The sequence below is a fragment of the Myotis nattereri genome (assembly GCF_964212035.1).
Source record: "Myotis nattereri genome assembly, chromosome: 13".
Classification (NCBI taxonomy): domain Eukaryota; kingdom Metazoa; phylum Chordata; class Mammalia; order Chiroptera; family Vespertilionidae; genus Myotis; species Myotis nattereri.
In genome coordinates this window covers 28,097,819-28,117,025 of record NC_138088.1, presented here as the reverse complement: position 1 = coordinate 28,117,025, position 19,207 = coordinate 28,097,819, and the positions used below count along the sequence as shown (strand labels likewise).

The following is a 19,207-nucleotide window of genomic DNA, read 5'->3' as shown; positions in this document are numbered from 1 at the left end:
CAGGGTGCGGCGCCCCAACCCCCCCACCCCACGGGCCCTGCTCTGTGTGTGACAGAGTAGAGTCATAACCTCCCTACTGGCCCTGCCCTGAGTGTGAGAGTGGCGGCGTCCCAACCCGCTGATCTGCCCTGCTCTGTGGGTGATAAAGGGTGGTGCCCCAACCCCCCCACCCCACGGGCCCTGCTCTGTGTGTGATGGGGTAGAGCCATAACCTCCCCATTGGCCCTGTCCTGAGTGTGACAGTGGCGGCGCCCCAACCCCCTGATCGGCCCTGCTCTGTGCATGACAGGGGGCAGCGCCCCAACCCCCTGATTGGCCCTGCTCTGTGCATGACAGGGGGTGGCGCCGCAACCTCCCCATCGACCCTGCCTTGAGTGTGACAGGGGGTGGTGCCCCAACCCCCCAATCGGCCCTACCCTGAGCATGACTGAGGGTGGCATCGCAACCTCCCAATCTGCCATGCTCTGTGCATGACAGGGGGCGGCGCCCCAATTCCCCAATTGGCCCTGCTCTGAGCCCGACCATGGGCTGCACCTAGGGATTAGGCCTGCCCTCTGCCACCCGGGAGCAGGCCTAAGCCAGCAGGTCGTTATCTCCTGAGGGGTCCCAGACTGCGAGAGGGCACAGGCCGGGCTGAGGGACCCCCCCTCCCCCCCGAGTGCACAAATTTTTGTGCACCAGGCCTCTAGTTGAAAGTATAAAAAGGCTCAAGGAAGATTTAGAAATCTCTCTCTCTCTCTCTCTCTCTCTCTCTCTCTCACACACACACACACACACACACACACACACACACACCCATAATGAATAAAGTTTCTCAAAGATATTTGGAATTCTGTGCACTGCTGAGGTTGAAGTAATAGAGACCACCTCTTACTGACTTTCAAAGACTGTCTGAGGCTGCTGCCAGGCCCAATAAAACATCAAACTATGGGGATGATCAGCCTCACCTATTGGGATGCCTGAGATGCTCCCCTGTTCCAGAAATCCAATTATAAACTGCACCTGCAGCTAGAGCACATTCACAGCACCCTTAGAGGACCACCATGTTCTAGAAAGTGCTCCTGAATCTTCCTGCACAGAAGATTCACCAGGGGAGCTCTTCAAACCTCATCTTTATATTTTAATTTTTTTAGTTTAAGAGGGTGAGCTCAGACATTTGTAAGTTTAATAAGTACTTCCAAGTAATTGGGAAGTTCTGGTCAAGTGGACAGTGTCTTAAAATGTGAAAGAGAAGGGCCTCTTTGGCTCTGTTCTGCCTCAGCTTCAACATTAGGAAGACACCTATAGACCTGGCAGGATCCTTTATGGGAATAATTATAGAGTCTAAATTGATAGACTACGTTAGTGGTTCTCTAATGATCAACATCAACAACAAGGCTCCTGCCCAAATGGAAAGTTCCACTTGAAAAATTAAAATTTTATAATAAAAATTAATTAGGTACTTCTATTTCTAGTAGTAAGTCTTCAGTGAACTTGTGATAGCTTTTGCTATAAAATCTGTGCCATCAGTCACCTGTGGCCAGACAGAACTGGGGTTACTCTGCTTAGTCATGTGAAGCATCAAACAGTCCTCATGCATACTTAAAAAGACAATCCTCATTCCATTTTTCATTTACATCAGAATAGATGCTTGCTAATGCCACAGAGGAAACATCTGCTTCAGCTGTAAGAGGCTGTTCATTCAGTTAGAGGAATTTTGAGCCCAAATGTTGTATGTGACTTGCAACCTACAAGTGGGGTGGCTAGCTGTCCTGGATTGCCTGGGACTGAGGATTTCCCAGCACGTAGAACTTTTAGTGCAAAAAAAAAAAGTCCTGGACAAAGAAGACTTTTGGTTACACTGTGGACAGTTCCAAAGATGCCTTGTAGCTGGTTCCCTATCACTTTTCTTTAAGGGCCTCTACACCCCTCAAATCTGTGTCTGTCCCCATCCTTTGTCCAGGTCCCCATCCCATGAATTTCTGGCCAGCAGACTTGGGTACCTAAACACCTTTCTCCTCCTGATATAAATGGACTAAGCTGACTGGTCACAGACCCTAAGTTATATGTCCTGTGGTCTGTAAGCCTCTTCCCGTTGATGACATGGATGACACTGAGGTGAGGCAGAGGCAAAGAAACCCTGAGAGAACCTGCCCTTCTCTCTCAAAATTCAAAATACTGTCACTTGAATAGTGGTTCCCAATATTAGGGAGTAAGTTTATGAACTGTAAAGAGTCCAAGCCTGTCAGGGATGAGGACTGAGGACCCATGTTTGAAAAACCTCCCAGTCATCATGATGTGCAGGAAGGTTCAGGCACACTATCCAGAACCCAGTGCCTCCCAAGGCTGCGAGGACTGTGCTCTGACTGCAAGTGTTGTGTTTAGTTGGATTTCTAGAACAGGGAGCATTTCAGATAATTTACTAAGGGGGACTGACCTTTGCAACCTATAAATCCAATTAAAAGTCAATATTTTGATCTCAAGATATAGAGACTACTATACTTTGCTCAGACCATCATTTCAGATGCCTACTTCAAAGGTTAAGTTTTACTTAAATCATGCCCTAATTAATTCTAAAGTAAGTTTGAAATCTACTTAAGTAACATCAATTTATATTTATGAATGTTTGTTTTTAATGGTTAATTAATAGTATATTTATAGCAAGGAATTCCTGTAAATATCACTTGGATTTTGTCTCTGTCACTAATTATTGATATTAACAATTATTACTTGAATATTCATATGCATGTAAATCTCAGGGCTAGATGCTAGACTTTTAGATAAAATTTTAAGTGACTATAATCTTTTATAGACTTATGGCTATCTGTGCTAATTTTATGCAATCACACTCTCAATCAGGAATTTATATACACATACAAACAACTAAAGTTTCAAAGATCACTCTAGCTATCCATTCACAGGCCCCAAATTAAGAACTGATCTACTATGGGAAAAATTTTTTTCCTTTTGAAAAAAGGATTATAAAATGTATGGCCTTCCTGTGCGTCTTGGAAACCAAAAAAGACCAAACCACCCCATAACTTGAAAGTCTCTTCCAAACACCTGTCACTCATTTTATATCAAAGGGCTTCACTTTAAAATTAGAGAAAAACAATGTGTCAAAGTATTGCAAGGTCCAATACAGGGGATGGAGTTTCTTCACTTTCCCCACATCAACTTCCATGCAGTTAGTTCATGGAGACTCCTTATGCATAAGCTTAACAAAGATGAGAAACATCAGGATGGGTCTGATCTTTGAAAAACCCATGCTGCTGCCCACTGCACATGGAGAGAGGGAAGGAGGGAAGGAGGGAAAGAGGGAAGGAGGGAAAGAGGGAGGGGGAGAGGGGGAGAGGAAATCTTTTTCATAGACTCTCTTAGAAGGACTCAGATTTCTCGGATTAACCTACATTTTGGAAAATCCAACATCCAACCCACAAGCCTCATCTGTGAGGAGCCCTCTGCCCATTTCTGCAATTTTACACTTAACATGGAATATATTGACAGGTCCTTTGTATGAGCAATTCTGATGTAAATTCAGTATGTATTCCCCTTTGACAAGGAGTGCTAATAAGCTTGTTCAAAATCCAGTTCATCTAGAATGAGAAAATGCAAAACTACTAGTATTCTTGAACTTTTGAAAAAATAACACACCTATACACACACAAAACTCATGATTAAAAATACACATATAATGGAGGGAAGGGGGCATCCATAATACTCTCAACAATAAAAATTAAAAATACATATATCCGTATCTTATTAAACACTCTTTCCCAGACACTTGTGTACAATACAAAACATCATCAGGTAACTCAAAAGTTAATCTGTATTTGGCTTGAGTCTTCTCTACAGTTTTGAATGCTGTTTGTTGGGGTTGGTGAAAGAAGAAGGGCATTGTCTAACAATCTGAATAAAATCCCTGACTGGATTGACACTGGCTCCTGCCCAATTTTATTTGCATCTTATCCAAACACAATGGCCAACAGAGCAGGGGAGCCTCACTAGGCAACAAGGACAGCCAGCTGACCACCTGCACCCGTGGGGAAAACACTACTTGCTGGCAGGATTCTCCCAGGCCTCAGTGTCCTTATTATACTGAGTAGTTTTATTTCATGGGTCAGTTTAAGAATTTAACATAATAGATATAAAATGCTCAGACCAGTGCCTGGATCATAGAAAATCTTCAGTAATAATAGTAGCTACCAATCAATAGCTATTAACCACTGTTACTAATAAACATTCCAAAACTGGAGAAGAGTATTTTGCCTGTTTATACCACGTGGGCCTGTTTTAAACAGTAATGTCTTGAATGTATTATCAGTAATGGTTCTAAAATAGATCACTTTGTAAATCTCTCCCTTCAATTCCTGGAGATAGGGGTCATCTCATGAAGCAAGCTCACCTACTTCTACCATCAATCCAGACACCACTCTGCAAACCTGACCCATTTGTGCTCTCATTTCTACTCATATAAGTTAGTGTTTCTCTCCTACATCTTCCTGGGAGTATTAATTTGTCTCCTGCTTGTTAGCCACCCTGCCATCCCCTAGATTAAAACTAGAGGAACTAACAGACAAATAAGATCCAACGTTGAGACTTCTCAACACAGAAATTAATGCTAAAGAAATGAGACAGAACAAGACAATATGGGACCAGAATGAGTGTATCACTCTCCTCCACTTTCCCTGTATTGACGGACCATCTTACGAGCAATATAGAAGAAAGGAAGCAGCAATGTTGAAATTCCCCCATCCCTCAACACCTCAAAAATGTCATGAGTCTCAAAACTCAGGAGTTGCAAGCAAGATTATCTAAGTCCAGCAATACAAAATAAGGACTTGTTTGCCACAGGATACCACAAAGGAAAATGAAGTCTAGAAGTTGTGATGGGTGTTTTTTCCCTGACACGCCCCCCCCCCAATTTATGTAAGTCTGACTCTTGGCCCCCAGCTGAAGAGAAGGTTCTATGTCAGCACACATCTTAATTCCTCTTGCTCCCCCTCAGCTCCCCTGGGGGTAACTCAAGCACCTCTTCAGCTTTCATGTTGCACCAGACACCCTTTCCCACAGGGGTTTAGGATGAAGCAGCGAAAGCTAAACTATCCTGAGAGTACAAATGAGGACCTCCCCCCGCCCAGCCTCTTACCTGCAGCATCTGCCCCTTCAGCAGGCACACTCTGGGTGGACGCTGGGGCTGGGTCCTTGACTCCATGCACCTGAACAGCTTCTTCCTGGTTTGTCAAAAATGCAGAGCACAGATCAGTTTCGAGGGCTTGGAGCTTCAGCAAGGAATTCTGCCAGCAAAAGCAGAACATCGGGCTAGCTAAGTAGATGGCTAACGCACAACAGTGGGTCTGCAGCTCTTGCAAACAGCTTTTTCCAGAGCGTGCCAGGACGAGGGTTGTGGGCACAGCTGCTTCAGGCTGAGGTGGTTGTGCCAGGATCAGCTGTGCATTAGTCCTCATGCAGCCTCAGTTTCTGCCTCATTTAAAACCTAATGTACGTGGGTTATCAGGGACACATGGGACTAGTGATTTCGTCAGCAAGAGACGCTGCAGCCAGAGAGCCAATCTGAGAAGGTGTCTGCTTCCCGGGTGCTGGAGGCTTTATGTTCTGCAAGTGTTTCATTCATTGTGCTGACATCAGGAGCAGATGACATTGGCCCCTCCCAGGCTACCATTCACAAAAGCCAGCATCCCTACACTGCAGACTGCAGCAGACCGCAGTGCACGAAGAGTTACTGCTGCAGAGGCCACCTGGCATCTGGGAGCTGCTTTGGGGCTTCCTTATCTACATTTGTATGTGGGAGTCGTGTGCTTGTGAGTGTGTGTGTGTGTTTTCTGAAGTTACTTCTCTCACATGGAATGTTTGCAGTGGCCTTTGATCAAGAACAGAATAGGTGGAGTGAGGAAAATTATCTTAGTCATTTAGTGTGGGCCAAGGAGAAGCAATTTATCTTTCATAGCTCCCAGCACAAGCTCTCCCATGGTTCTTAAAAAGAACAAAGTCATAGAGACTGACGCACATATCCTGCCATGATGCAGATGCCCAGCAAATTAATTCCAACCAGGTGAAAGTGAGTCACGCCTGAGTCCCTAGCAAGGCACTACTCCCCCGCAGCTGGGAAGCTCTGCAGGCCTCAACAGCTCCTCCACCCACCAGGCTCCTGGCAGGAGCAGCTACCTGGAGTGGAGCCACTGGTCCTTTCTTTACTATAACCCCCCAACACACACACACACACACACACACACACACACACACACACACACACACACTCTGACTCGCACCCCACCATCCACATATCCTATTTCCCACACACCCTCACATCTGCCTCACCTCCATACCCTATTCCTACACATACCCATCCCCAGCCTATACATACCTTTACCTCCATCTGCCTACTCAACACAAATATTCTAACCCCCAAATACCTCACATCCACTCCACATACATACTCATTCCTTCTCACAGTCATCCCTTCTATCCCCTATTCCACACACATACACACTACCTACCACACACCCTCATCCCTAACCTCCACTCTCACACCCTATTTCACACACACATCCTTTCCCCCCAAACACACCTTCATATTTTGCACCACATAAAGACCTACCTCCAACATCTCTTCACACTCCCTCCCCTCCATACAACACCCACTTCCCCCACACACATACCCCAATTCCTTCTATTACTGTGAGTCAATATGAACCTACAGCAGTGTTAAAGCTGCTTACTGAGGAACATCTTAAATCTAATGTCTCTTGGCCATTTTGAAGGTGGCAGGTACCTAAGCAAGCTCAGGGTCCCCTCTCTGCCTGCTCAGAGATGGGGCGAGACCTGGCACAAACCCTCTCTGTGCTCAGGGGCTGCTGCCTGAAGGCCCACAGCTCGGATGAAGCATCTAACTGAGACCAGGCCATTTTTCACTGCTTCCCCCTCCTTTCTGGGATGTTTTCCCAACAGCTAAGTATGGAAGCAAGAGCCCAAGGTTGCTGACAGGACATACAGCAGGAGCAAGGGCACCAAGTTTCTGGAAAGATTTAGTAACCAAACATCTGGGAGGCAAAAACAAAACAAAATCAGTTCCAGGCTAGCTAGCTCCCTACTGGAGGACCTTGGATATCAGAGTGACCTATAAAAACAGAGCAAAACTATTCAGAAAATTAAGAAATAATGCCCTGAGAATGTAAAATGGTGTAGCTGGTACAGAAAAAAAAAAACAACCACACAGTATAGTGGTTCCTCAAAAAATTAAAAATAGAATTATTACATGATCCAGCAATTCCACTGCTGGCTATATACCCAAAAAGTATTAAAAGCAGAGACTCAAACAGACATGTGTACACCCCTATTTATAGCAACATTATTCACAATAGCCAAGAGATATATTATAGACTGAGTTATGTCTCTCCTAAGTTCATATGCTGAAGCTCTAACCCCCAAGTGACTGCATTTGTAGATGGGGCCTTTAAAGAGGGAAATAAGGTAAAATGAGGTCCTAAGGGTTCAATATGACTGGGGTTCTTGTTGGAGAGTTTGGGGGGGAGGAGAGAGAAAGAGAGAGAGAGAGGGAGGGAGAGAGAGAGACACACACACACACACCAGGAAAGCACAGGCACAGAAGAAAGACCATATTAGGACACAATGAGGAGGTAGCATACAGTTTCAGATTGGAAAGATGAATAAAATTCTGGAGATAGATGGTGGTGATGGGTACACAACAAGGTGAATTACCTAAGACCACTGAACTATATGGTTAAAATGGGCTGATGGGTGTGGCTCAGTAGTTGAGCATCAGCCTATGAACCAGGTCATAGTTCGATTCCCAGTTGGAGCACATGCCCAAGTTGTGGGCTGGATCCTTAGCAGGGGGCATGCAGGAGGCAGCCAATAGATGATTCTCTCTCATTAATGATGTTTATATCTTTCTCTCCCTTTCTCTCTCTGAAATCAATAAAATCATATTTTAAAAAGTTAAAATGGTGTGTGTGTGTGTGTGTGTGTGTGTGTGTGTGTGTGTGTGAAAAAAAGAAGGGAAGAAAGAAAGAAAGGAGAAAGGCCAGTCCCTCCCTACAATCAGAAGGAGGATGTGGAACAAACTGAGCCAACTGAGCCGCCTCTCATAAGCTCCAGTTGCTCCTGTATACAAAGCAGACGAGGACATGACCTTCACACAGAGCCAGAGGCCCTGTCAGTTCTCCTACATACTATGCATCTGACTGTGGGCAAGCACCTTGGTTATTCTAAGCCTTATTTCTTCATCTGTAAAAAGATGTAATAACAATAGTGACAACAGCACCTGCTCTAAGAATTAAATGAAGGCAAGCATGGAGAACACTTTGCACAACACCAGCGTGTGGCAAACTCTCAAGGACTGGACACGGTGGTTATTATACATATCTCCAAACCCCAGAAGTGCTGGGCAGAGCCAAACTCTGCTCCAACTCTAAGGCCTTGACTCATCCCTTTACCTCCCAGGGCCTCACTTTCTGCATCTGTCTAGTAAGGAGCCAAGACTAGGTGACTTCTAAATATCCTTCCAGCTTTAAAGCAGAGAAAGACAGATGTGCACCTATCCTGAAGATCTGGCACAGAATCAGTGCTTAGGCAGTGTTTGTGGAACTGAACCAACTATTCATGCAACACAAACAGCAAGTAATTCACGGCATAGCAGTATGGCAGCTCACATTCAGAAGATTCTAAACTCCCACAGAGCGTGAGAAATAATGTGGAGACCCCATGATGGCTAAAAGTAGTAATGGGCTGTTCTCACCCATCTTCCTTCCCCACCCCCACCCCCTGTACTCATATGGAAGCAGAAATGAGACTCTAAGCTTCAAAGGAGATGTTTACGTAGCTGGTTTATTCCTCTGAGATACTAAATAGGAGTAAGCTTAAAAGAATGGGGAAGGGGAAAAAAAGTTAACTAGAACAGGAGAGAGAAGATGAGGGTCTCGAGGGATAAGGCTCCACATAGAAGGCTAAACATTAACTGTGGTAAAGTGAGGACAGGATGGCAGAATGAAAGAAACTCTGCAGACCACCTGTTACTGATGATCTCCTTCACCACACCTATGACCTATGAGCTAAGAACAACCTGATGTTTCTCAGCACACAGAGGGTGGGGACTCGAACACTCTGTGTGGGATGGGGTCATAAAGGGATATCCCAGGACGGGGGCAATCCTATGAGCAATCCATGCCACTGTCACATACATGTCCTGCTAGTGGGTGAGGAAGTCATGCCATCAGAGCTGAACCACAAAGAGCCACCGGTGAGAAGGCCCATGGGCAGTGTGTACCATGCAGGCAAGGGCCATGCCCCCTGCAGATGTCATACCAGTACACCGCTCCCTGGCTCTGGCAGCTTCCAAAATACAGAGAGCTGCACTAGGCTGTGGAGTATGAAACTGATGTCAGCCCCTTCCCTGTGGGACTTACAGTCTAGTGGGGAGACAGTTAATATTACAGGCAAATGAATCAAATGATAAGCACAGTTATTAGTGTCATAAGGCTATGCAGGAAAGAAACAATAAACCCAGGGAAAGGCAAGTAAGCAGCTCCAAGATCAAGCCTGACTTAGCTACTTTTCATGCACGAATATGGTTTCCCCCTACAGAAAAACAAAGGGCAGTGAATCCCTGTGGTCCTAATGCTACCTCATTCTAGCCCTTCTCTTCCTAGGACCTCCACTCCCTGTGAGGCTATCGCCAGCCCATCCCTGGGGGCCACCCTGCTACTGCTTTTCCAGATTGAGTGGCAATGTCTCTCTGAATGGGTTTCTAGGATCTGCAGGGAAATTGAGCAAAGGTTGATGGAGCCTAGTCTCAAGAGCAACAAGTATCTCTGCTTCCCCAATGCTCCCATCTGGTTACGAAAGAAGCCAGAGAGCAGTCCATATAACCTAGGTGTGGTTTTCTAAAAGCTACTTTTTCCCTTTTACATAATGGAAAATATGCTGCTTGTTTTAGAAAATACTCCACTCATTTTCTCTCCTCTACAATTACCAGGTCCCGCTTTAATTGGGTTGAAATGGAGAACACCCACACAGGCTGATGGTTAAATGCTATTTTTGGGTGCCCTGGTCTGCAATTCACCAGTTGCAGAGCAGGGTCAACTTCTCATTTCTATGAAGAGGTTAGTGGCCCTCTCCCATCCCTTTATCTATCCAAGAACTGTATACAGATTCTCTATGGTGATAGGAAGCAAACTCAAATTGGGAATCTGCTCAAATTTGGGAATACAACGTGGTCTCTGAATATCTCCGTGTCTATGTACCACTTTTCTTCCCCGAGTTTTTATGTTTTCTGTGCATATTCCCCTAACACACACACACACACACACACACACACACACACACACACACCCTTCCTTTCAACCTCCTCCCTGCCCCAACCTCCCCAAGACCAATTCAGCTGTCATTGCTTCACAGTCAAATTTCCATCAAATTCTAGAGCCAGTTCTGATTACCTTATCTAAACAGGGCCCCCAATTTCTTTGTTGCTGCCTTGTTTATTTCCTTCCTAATGTTCACTATAATACGTCACTTTTATTTGCCTACTTGTTTATTGGCTCTTTCCAGCTCCAGAAGGGCTGGAACCATGCCTCCATTGTGCACTGCTGGACCCAGCACAATGAGTAGGACAGGAGGCAACCAATTAAAGAGACTGCCACTGTGTATCCGTTTGTTTTCCTGGACCCTTTAGGCAGTACAGTACTTGGGAGGCTCTTCTGAATATCCAAATTCAAGACCCCTGCTGCCGTGGTTTGGGAATTTAAAAACTTATAAATCACTGGGGAGTTTGTTAAAGATGTGCACTCCCAGCCAGGAATCACCCCAGAGACTTGGATTCTGTGGTTTGGGGCAGGGTCATTTAGGTGCAGGAAGTCCAAGGTCTGCACTTTTGAGAAATATTTCGCTAATCCCTAGGGCCTTGACCCACTCGAAATATTGCCTTGCTTGACTGCTTAGCTCCCCACCTTTCCCAGGGACAATAGTGAGAGAGTGGCTCTAGGGCAGCCGTGGGCAAACTACGGCCCGTGGGCCAGATCCAGCCTGTTTGAAATGAGTAACACTAAAAAAAAAAAAAAAAAAAAGACCATACCCTTTTATGTAATGATGTTTACTTTGAATTTATATTAGTTCACCCAAACACTCCATCCATGCTTTTGTTCCGGCCCTCCGGTCCAGTTTAAGAACCCATTGTGGCCCTCGAGTCAAAAAGTTTGCCCACCCCTGCTCTAGGGTCTAGCCTAGGGCTGACCTGTGGCAGGGCCACAAACAAGTCCCAGCCTGGAGGTCAGAGCTCTCCTAGCATAATTAAGCCTGACCTTGTAGCCCTCCCTAATTCCTTCCTAAGTAGTTAATGGGCTGAGGGAGGTGCAGCAAGTGTTGTGAAAAAATAACATTTGTATACATGTTAATCTACCCTTGTTTTAATCCTATATAATAAAAGAGAAACATGTAAATTGACCATCCCTCCACTATGCTTACCAGCCAATCAGGAGTATGCAAATTAACCCAATAAAAAGTGAGGGTTAATTTGCATACACAGGTGCAGGGCGGAGAGCAAAGTGGGAGAGCTGGTGGAGAGTGGAGAGGCTTGGGGAAATTGGCTCCCTAAGCCACCAGACAAAGAGCATAGAGGGAGAGCTGGTGGCTTGGAGGACTTGGCAGAGTGGGAGGCCATGGGACAGAGACAGAGCAGGAAGGGAAAACCAAGATCATGGGGAGCACCAGGAATTCTGGGAACAGTAGTTCTGGTGGCAGCCCCAGGACCGGGAGCAGAAGCCCAGAGCTCAGGGAGCACCAGGAATGCTGGGAATCGTAGTTCTGGTGGCAGACGGATCTCCTAGACACTAGAGCAAAGTGAGCCTGGAGCAAGTTACTGTTGCAGTGGGGGATGGAGGGAAAACAAAGGTGAGAGACATAAGTAAAATCAGAGTGTCTAGAAAAAATTAAAGGGAAGATATCCTAAAACTTCCAGGAAATCTCCACCAATGAAGCAAAGAAAAAACAATGCCTCTATTATTCTGTGAGCAACAAACCAAACTGAGTTGGGGTCTCAGACAATTCGCTCTTATGATTACAAAAACAGAGAGAAACTCCCAGATTGGAGAGGGCTCCCCTGAGGGCTCCCAGATTGGAGAGGGTGCAGGTCGGGCTGAGGGAGCCCCACACCCACCAATGCATGAATGTCATGCACCAGGCCTATAAGTCAGACTATAAAATAAAGCATTGACTTGAAGGCTGGGTTTTTGTGTCCTCATCCAGGCATGAGAGATGAGCCCCAGCTGTATTCTCTTATCTGTTTTTTCTTCAATCCTTCACCACCCCTGCTCAGGTTCACCCTTGGCCTTGCAGCACAAATAGCTTTTCCCTGACCCTCAGCTTTCTGACATCCTCATTTGCCTCCTGCCTCAATCTCTCCTTAGGCGCTGGAGTTGCATATGTCCCAGCATGCTTTGCAGCCAATTCTAACTGAAGGATGACATACCTGGCTCAGCCCATCCCAGTTTCCTCTGTGTGGGATGGTTCTGTAATACCCAAAGGAGAAACTCAATGTAAAAGAACCAGCTATCACTTCAAGTAGCCTCTGTTGACAAGAAGACCCAAGTCCTAATGTAGTGCTAGCAGCACTTACACAAAAGCAATACCACCACACACTATAACCAAAACCAAATTATTTCAACCTGGGAAGCGGGATTCCTATGCTTAGCTCGACTTCATCGTGATATCCTCAGTCAGTTTGCTTTATTAAATAAACAACAAAAGCAGGATGTTTGAGAGAAAATAATAGTTTTGTGAACTAAAAAATATTTAATTCAGGACTGTTTCTAGAGAAGACCTTGATTTTCTAAGAGTAGAATGTGTCCCATTCAACTCATAGAATGGGCTTTAATTGTTTCTCTTTGCAGTTTTAGTACTTAAACTATCCAAAAGCATAGGTAGTAAGATGGACAAACCCCTAACAAACCATTTTTTTCCAGAACATCAATTATATCCTACAGGCTAAGTGCACTAATCTAGTCTGTGTTGTAGCGCATATAATTATTATTTGTAGCTACTTAAGTTCCAATTTTTTTAGCCCTATTATTCTGCTTGAAAACTACATTTAATAAAATGTTGGTACATTAGAGGGTCCACTGGGGCTTTTAATCCCAACTCTACCATTGGCTCATTTTGGATTGATTTGGGGAAAACCATCCAAGTATGCTGGCATGTAGGCCCTTTTTTCCTCTCATGAGACTACTTTAAGTTCTAAAATTGAATGGATATTAGAAATTAATAACCATCCCACTGGAAAATGAAATAAAGTACCTACCTATGCCTTTAAAGATGGCAGGTCACACTGGAAAGCATTAGCCATTCTCTCAAATACTAGTATTTTTGTTAGAAAGAAAATTAAGCTTTTGCTTGCCTTAAAATCTGAGTGTTACAGCTCTAAGAAAACCAACAGTGTCCTGAAAAGGGTAAGAGATACCAACACGAGCAAGGCCAGGCTCTGGGATGAGAGCTAATGTGTGTCACTCACTATAAATCCCTGAAAAGCAGGATGATAAATTTAATTCTTCTATTGCAGTCCCCACACACCCCACCCCAGCACCAAACCTGGAGTTGGATACACAGTTGCTTCTCAGTAAATAATGTTGAAAGAAAAAATATTTAAAAAATCAGTTTTCAGGCAAAATTTTGGTCTTATGACTGGCAGAAATATTTTTTAAAAGCTGGCAGGGGTTGGGGGTGCAGAATCCTATATAATAAAAGCCTAAAATGCTAAGTGTGCAGTTGTCCACTCAACCAATCAAAGAATAATATGCTAATGATATGCTAAGGCCACTAAACCACTCGCTATCATGTGCACTGACCACCAGGGGGCAGATGCTCTGACCAGTAGGTTAGCTTGCTGCTGGGGTCCGGCCGGTCAGGACTGAATGAGATAGGCCGGGCATGCCCTGGAGCCCTCCCATGGTCCTTCCTCAGCTGGCCAAACTTCTGCGACCCTCTCCGGCCCCAATCGTGCACTGGTGGGGTCCCTCGGCCTGGCCTGCGCCCCCTCACAATCCAGGACACCTCGGGGGATGTCAGAGAGTCAGTTGGTTTCGACCCGATCCCACTCAATGCAGGATCTGCCCCCTGGTGGTCAGTGCACTCCCACAGGGGGAGCGCCACTCAGCCAGAAGCTGGGCTCATGGCTGGCGAGTGCAATGGTGGTGGCAGGAGCCTCTCCTGCTCCCATGGCAGTGCTAAGGGGATGCAGGCCTAAGCTGTCAGTTGGACATCCCCTGAGGGCCAGACTGCCAGAGGGCACAGGCCAGACTGAGGTACCCGCCCCCCCCCCCCCGCAAGTGTACGAATTTTGTGCACTGGGCCTCTAATCTACACTAATAAAAGAGAAATCTGCAAATTGACCGTACCTTCGCGATGCCCACCAGCCAAGCAGGAGTATGCAAATTAACCCAACAAAGATGGTAATTAATTTGCATATGCAGGCGCCAGGCCGGGGGGGGGGGGGACGCACACATCGTCGCCACAGCGACGACGCAGGCGTTCTACACTGCCCCAGCCGCTCTGGGCCTCTGGGCAGCGTGGGAAGGCGGGAAGGCGGCTCTGGCAGGAGTGAAGGCAGTGCTGGCAGCCAGGGAAAGGAAGGCCCATTCTTGCACGAATCTTCGTGCATTGGGCCTCTAGTATATTACATAAGCTGTCAGCTTCCTATTTTGCCAAGTGACAACATGTGGGAAAATAAACAAAACAAAAAAACCCCATTTAATTACACAATGACACTTTAAAGAACATTCTCTAAATTAAAGAATTTTTAGTAGACATTAGCTTCATGGAAAACTCACTACATGGTTCTTTTCTCCTTTAACTACAACACAGGCTGACTCCTGGGAGCCACTGAACTAGATACAGCTGCTTCCAGCCTTCCATGAGGGGGGCAGGAAATTAGTAGTGTGAAGAAGATTAAAAGAATAGGGTGAAGAAGATTAACTGACAGAGTGAGAGACAAGGAAAAGAAATGAGATGCCATATAAGAAAGAGCAGAGGCCAACAGGACAAAGCTACAGTGGAGTGTGGGACCCGGGGAAGGCTGGTAGGCAAAGGCAAACACAGGTGGGTCAGCGTTGGTTAAGTCTTGCCACAACTTCTCTGTCCAGCCCAACACCTCTCAAGTTTCTCCAAGTTAATTCTCAGACAAGGAAAAATATGGGCAGCTGCTGACATGGCTTGCGCCTTTTCTGCCAATACCACTCTAAGGATTCTGTAGACAATGAGGTCTACAGACCTGACTCCCCTGGAAACAAGAAGCCAGACTGGATAGTTGCCTCTGAATGATGGGCCAGAATAAACCAGGCCTGGAAACAGCTCAGAGTTTCTTTGCTGTGCAGTTCATTCAATTGGAAATTAAAACTAGGGTTCACACCATCACCATATTGGCCAAGGGATGTCCTCACGAACAGTGACAAGAAAACTTGGCTTAAACTAAATGAGTCATAGGACACCATTTCAGCTTCCAGCTGAGTAAGAAATAGTAGTAGGGAAGTAGGTGACATTATCTCAGCTCAGAAAACCACACCAGAAAAAATGCCAAATGGCATCCTACAGTGGTCCAGCAGACAGGAAAATTACCTTGGATATTTTGTTTCCAGAGACCAGTATTATGCAGCCCAGCATTCATTCATCCACCTTCTGATAACAGCACTCCCAGAACCAAAATGGGAAGTGTGGTCTATGTCTAGCCAATCTAGCCAAACCCCAAGGTCATGGTGACTGGGTCAAAAAAGGGCTACACTCCCCAAGCCAGGAAAATGAGACTTACCTATGGAACTTTTCAAAGCTTAAAAAGAAGGACTTCCACTGTAGAGTAGGCAGAATCCTAAAGATATTCCCCAAGATACCTATACCCAGGTATTCAATCAAACATTAGTAGGTGCTGCCATGAAGGGATTTTGCAAATATAATTGAAGTTTTAACTCAATTGACCAAGGATACAGAGATAATTTGGGTGGGCCTGACCCAATCAGGTAAACCCTTTAAAAGCAGAGAGTTCCTTTCAGTTGTTGGAAACTAGATATCATCTGAGAGATTCAGCGCACTGAAGGATTTAGTGTTGCTGGCCCAAAGGAGGAAGGATCCATGTGAGGAAGAATACGGGCAACCTAGAAGCTGAGAGATGCCTCCAGCTGACGACCAACAAGGAAATGGGGATCACACTCCTACAACTTCAAGGAAATACATTCAGGCAACAACCTGAACGGGCTTGGACATGGATTCTTCTCCCAAACCTCCAGATAACAGTCCATTGCAGCCAATGCCTTAATTTCAGTCTTGTGCGACCTTGAACAAAGACTGCAATGGAGTTTGCCCAAGTTTATGACCTATATTACTGTGAACTGATAAATGGGTGTTTGTAGCTTCTAAACTTTTTTGGTAATTTGTTACACAGTGATAGAAAACTAATACACACTGGAATTACCAACTGTAAGAATAATGTGTCCCTAGAGAGAGGTTGACCTAAAGATAAAGTCCATATAGGGAGGCAGAATCAAGATGGCATCTATAAAAATCTTTAATCCCTGGATCTAGCCATGCATGGAGCCTATTCCAATCCTAACGTTTCAGCTGTGTGAATCAACAATATCCTGTCATTTATTAAAGCCAGGGTGACTTCACGTTCAGTCACAAGGAAAAAAAAATCCCTGAAGCAGGGAAAAAAAGAATCCTCAATCAATCCTAAACTAAGGCCCAACCATATAGCCTGGGTTTGCATTTCAATAGAAAAATACAGCTGCCTACTCTATAAAAACAATGCCTTTCAGCATACTCAGGACTATCAAAGGACTAAAAAAAGCTCTTGCTGGACCTTCTTTTTTTTTTCCCCCTCAAAAAAAAAAATTAAAAATTTTTTTTAGGGAGAAACATATTCTTGAACCAAACAGCAAGTATCATCTTGAAATGTGATATGGCCTGATGCCAAAATATATGCTAAAACCATGCCTGGTTATAAAAAGACAATCAAATCCTTCACATGGAGACACACATAGACACATGCATATAGGCTCAAAAGGGGGCACCAGAAATATGTAAATTGGTCTACTTTAAATAAAATTAAATTTTAAAGGATTCTTCATAAACTTTAAAGAAGAAGGTATTTTTAATGTTAAGGCTAATGTTGAGCTATTTTGACCAGCATATTTCAAAAAATAAGGGTAACAGTAGCATGTGAAGGAAAATAAATTTTTCATATTGATGTTAGGTAAATAATATCTTTCATAGTCACCTAAATAAAAACAGATGTCCCCTTCATAGAATAAGAACCATGATAAAAAAAAAAATGTTTAACTTGTTATTGATGTTAGGTCATTATTGAGCATTTGTTGGTTTAACTGGTTACCAAGGAAAATGGTGTTTCTATGCCAACTTTTCTCTTGAGGGAGCAATGGAACTAGAATTTTCTCTAACTTCAGCAACCATTTCCTTTTCCTACTCCCCACCTCCCAGAATTAGAAAGGTGGTAGCAGGGTGGGAAGGATGGGTTAGCATTACCCTTTTGACTCTCACTGCTAAGTCCATCAATTTCTTCTCCCCTATAAAAGGCAATGTCTTCTTCTCCTATTCCCTGACCTGGATGCATATGATGCAGTGACTTCCATTTAGGTTGGTTTCTTCCTTTCCATCAGTGGCCCTTCCTATATTCAGTTACTTCAACATCAGGCTGATAAACATACTAATATCTGGCCCCATAATTCCTCAGTCCCTTCAATTATAACACCATTTCCACTTAATTATGGCTGGCCATTTCAGCAGGTTGACAAAAACTTCCAGGATCTCAAACCTTCTAAGAACAACCTCTATCTGTTCTCTCTCTCCTTCTCAACTCTGAAAGTAACCTTATTCTATCCTCTTAATTATGGTAAAGTTCTAGATTTCTCTGTTCTAATGATTAATCATTCCACTTAGAGTCTTAGTTAGTGAGAACCATACATCTCCATAGTTTGATTCTGGGGGCACACACACACACACACACACAAAAAAAAACAAAAAAAAAAAACAAAAAAAAGTATTTCCTTCAATTACCACTTAACACTTAGCTACTTTGAAATCCTCACATTAGAGCTAGACTTATCCTGAGCAAAAGACTGGTGTAGCTTTTGTTTATTTTCCCATTACAAAGTTGAGTATCTGCTTCATTGTTCTTGACATACCTTAGGTAAACTTATTAAGCCATTGCAAACTTTTAAAAATATATTTATAAACTGACAACTTAGGCCTAAAGAGGATAAACTGTAGATTGGTCTATGTCAGCATAAGACAGTTTCATAGCCAGCAAGCCTCAAAAGGAAATGAAAGAAGAAATCCATAGAAGAGCAACCAAAACCACATTTGTCTTTTAGGGCCAGCTGCCTTGTGGCTGACCTTACCTCTAGAATCGTTACAATTCCAGGTAAAATGTGAATGGAAACAAACTCTTATTCACACAGCAGAAACTTTCTTTATACAAAGGTTAAGTGCAGAATACCTTCAAAATATATCTATCAGTTAAGAAAATAAAATATATTTCCTGAGCACATAAGTCATGGACATTTTTTTAAGGTGCCCATTTCCTTCTATAGGATGATGACATGAGTTGAGCAAGTATAATGGCAGAACTAGACAGAAGGTCCAAATTGATCCAAAGTTTCAGTCTGTTTCTTAGGAGGACTCTACTGTTTCAGGCCCTCAATCAGCTTCAATTCTTCACCTAGGATCACATAGCCCTCCCTCCTCCTCTCATAAGATTGATAAGAATGTCAAGCACATGTGTCACTTTTATAGTACTATTTAGTATTCACTCCCCAAAACTGGCCTCAGGTGCCTGCCCTTGAGGAGGCCTTATCCCAGAGTAACCCTAGGGCAACTCACCTCATTCCATCCCTGATGGAAACATATGACTAAATTCTATAAGCAATGGGAAAATGGGGGTGAGGGGTTCAATAACTGTTCAAACTGAAATTCAAAACTACCTGCCCCAATTTTACAAATGAAAAACTAAAGGAGCTGATAATGGTGCTTTATGAAATGCAGTCTGGGAAGTAGAAAAAAGTATTTGGACAAGTTTTCTCAGGATATGGAAGACCCATTAATTTTCTTTATACATCTGTTATTTTTCTTATTTGGAACTGAAACTAGGAATGGGATCTATTAGGATGTGGAAAGGGAAAACAATGTTTTTCTTTCA

The 19,207-nt window shown here is 44.1% G+C and overlaps 1 protein-coding gene across 2 annotated transcripts in view; it reads right to left on the bottom strand.

Annotated features, from left to right (window-relative positions):
* The window catches only part of FAM13C (family with sequence similarity 13 member C), a 127,070-nt gene that overhangs the window by 33,949 nt on the left and 73,914 nt on the right, over positions 1–19,207 (bottom strand). For both annotated transcript variants that reach the window (XM_081104472.1, XM_081104471.1), the window contains one exon: positions 5,129–5,213. In XM_081104472.1, coding sequence (XP_080960598.1) covers positions 5,129–5,213 — 85 coding nt within the window. The remainder of the gene's footprint in view (positions 1–5,128; positions 5,214–19,207) is intronic.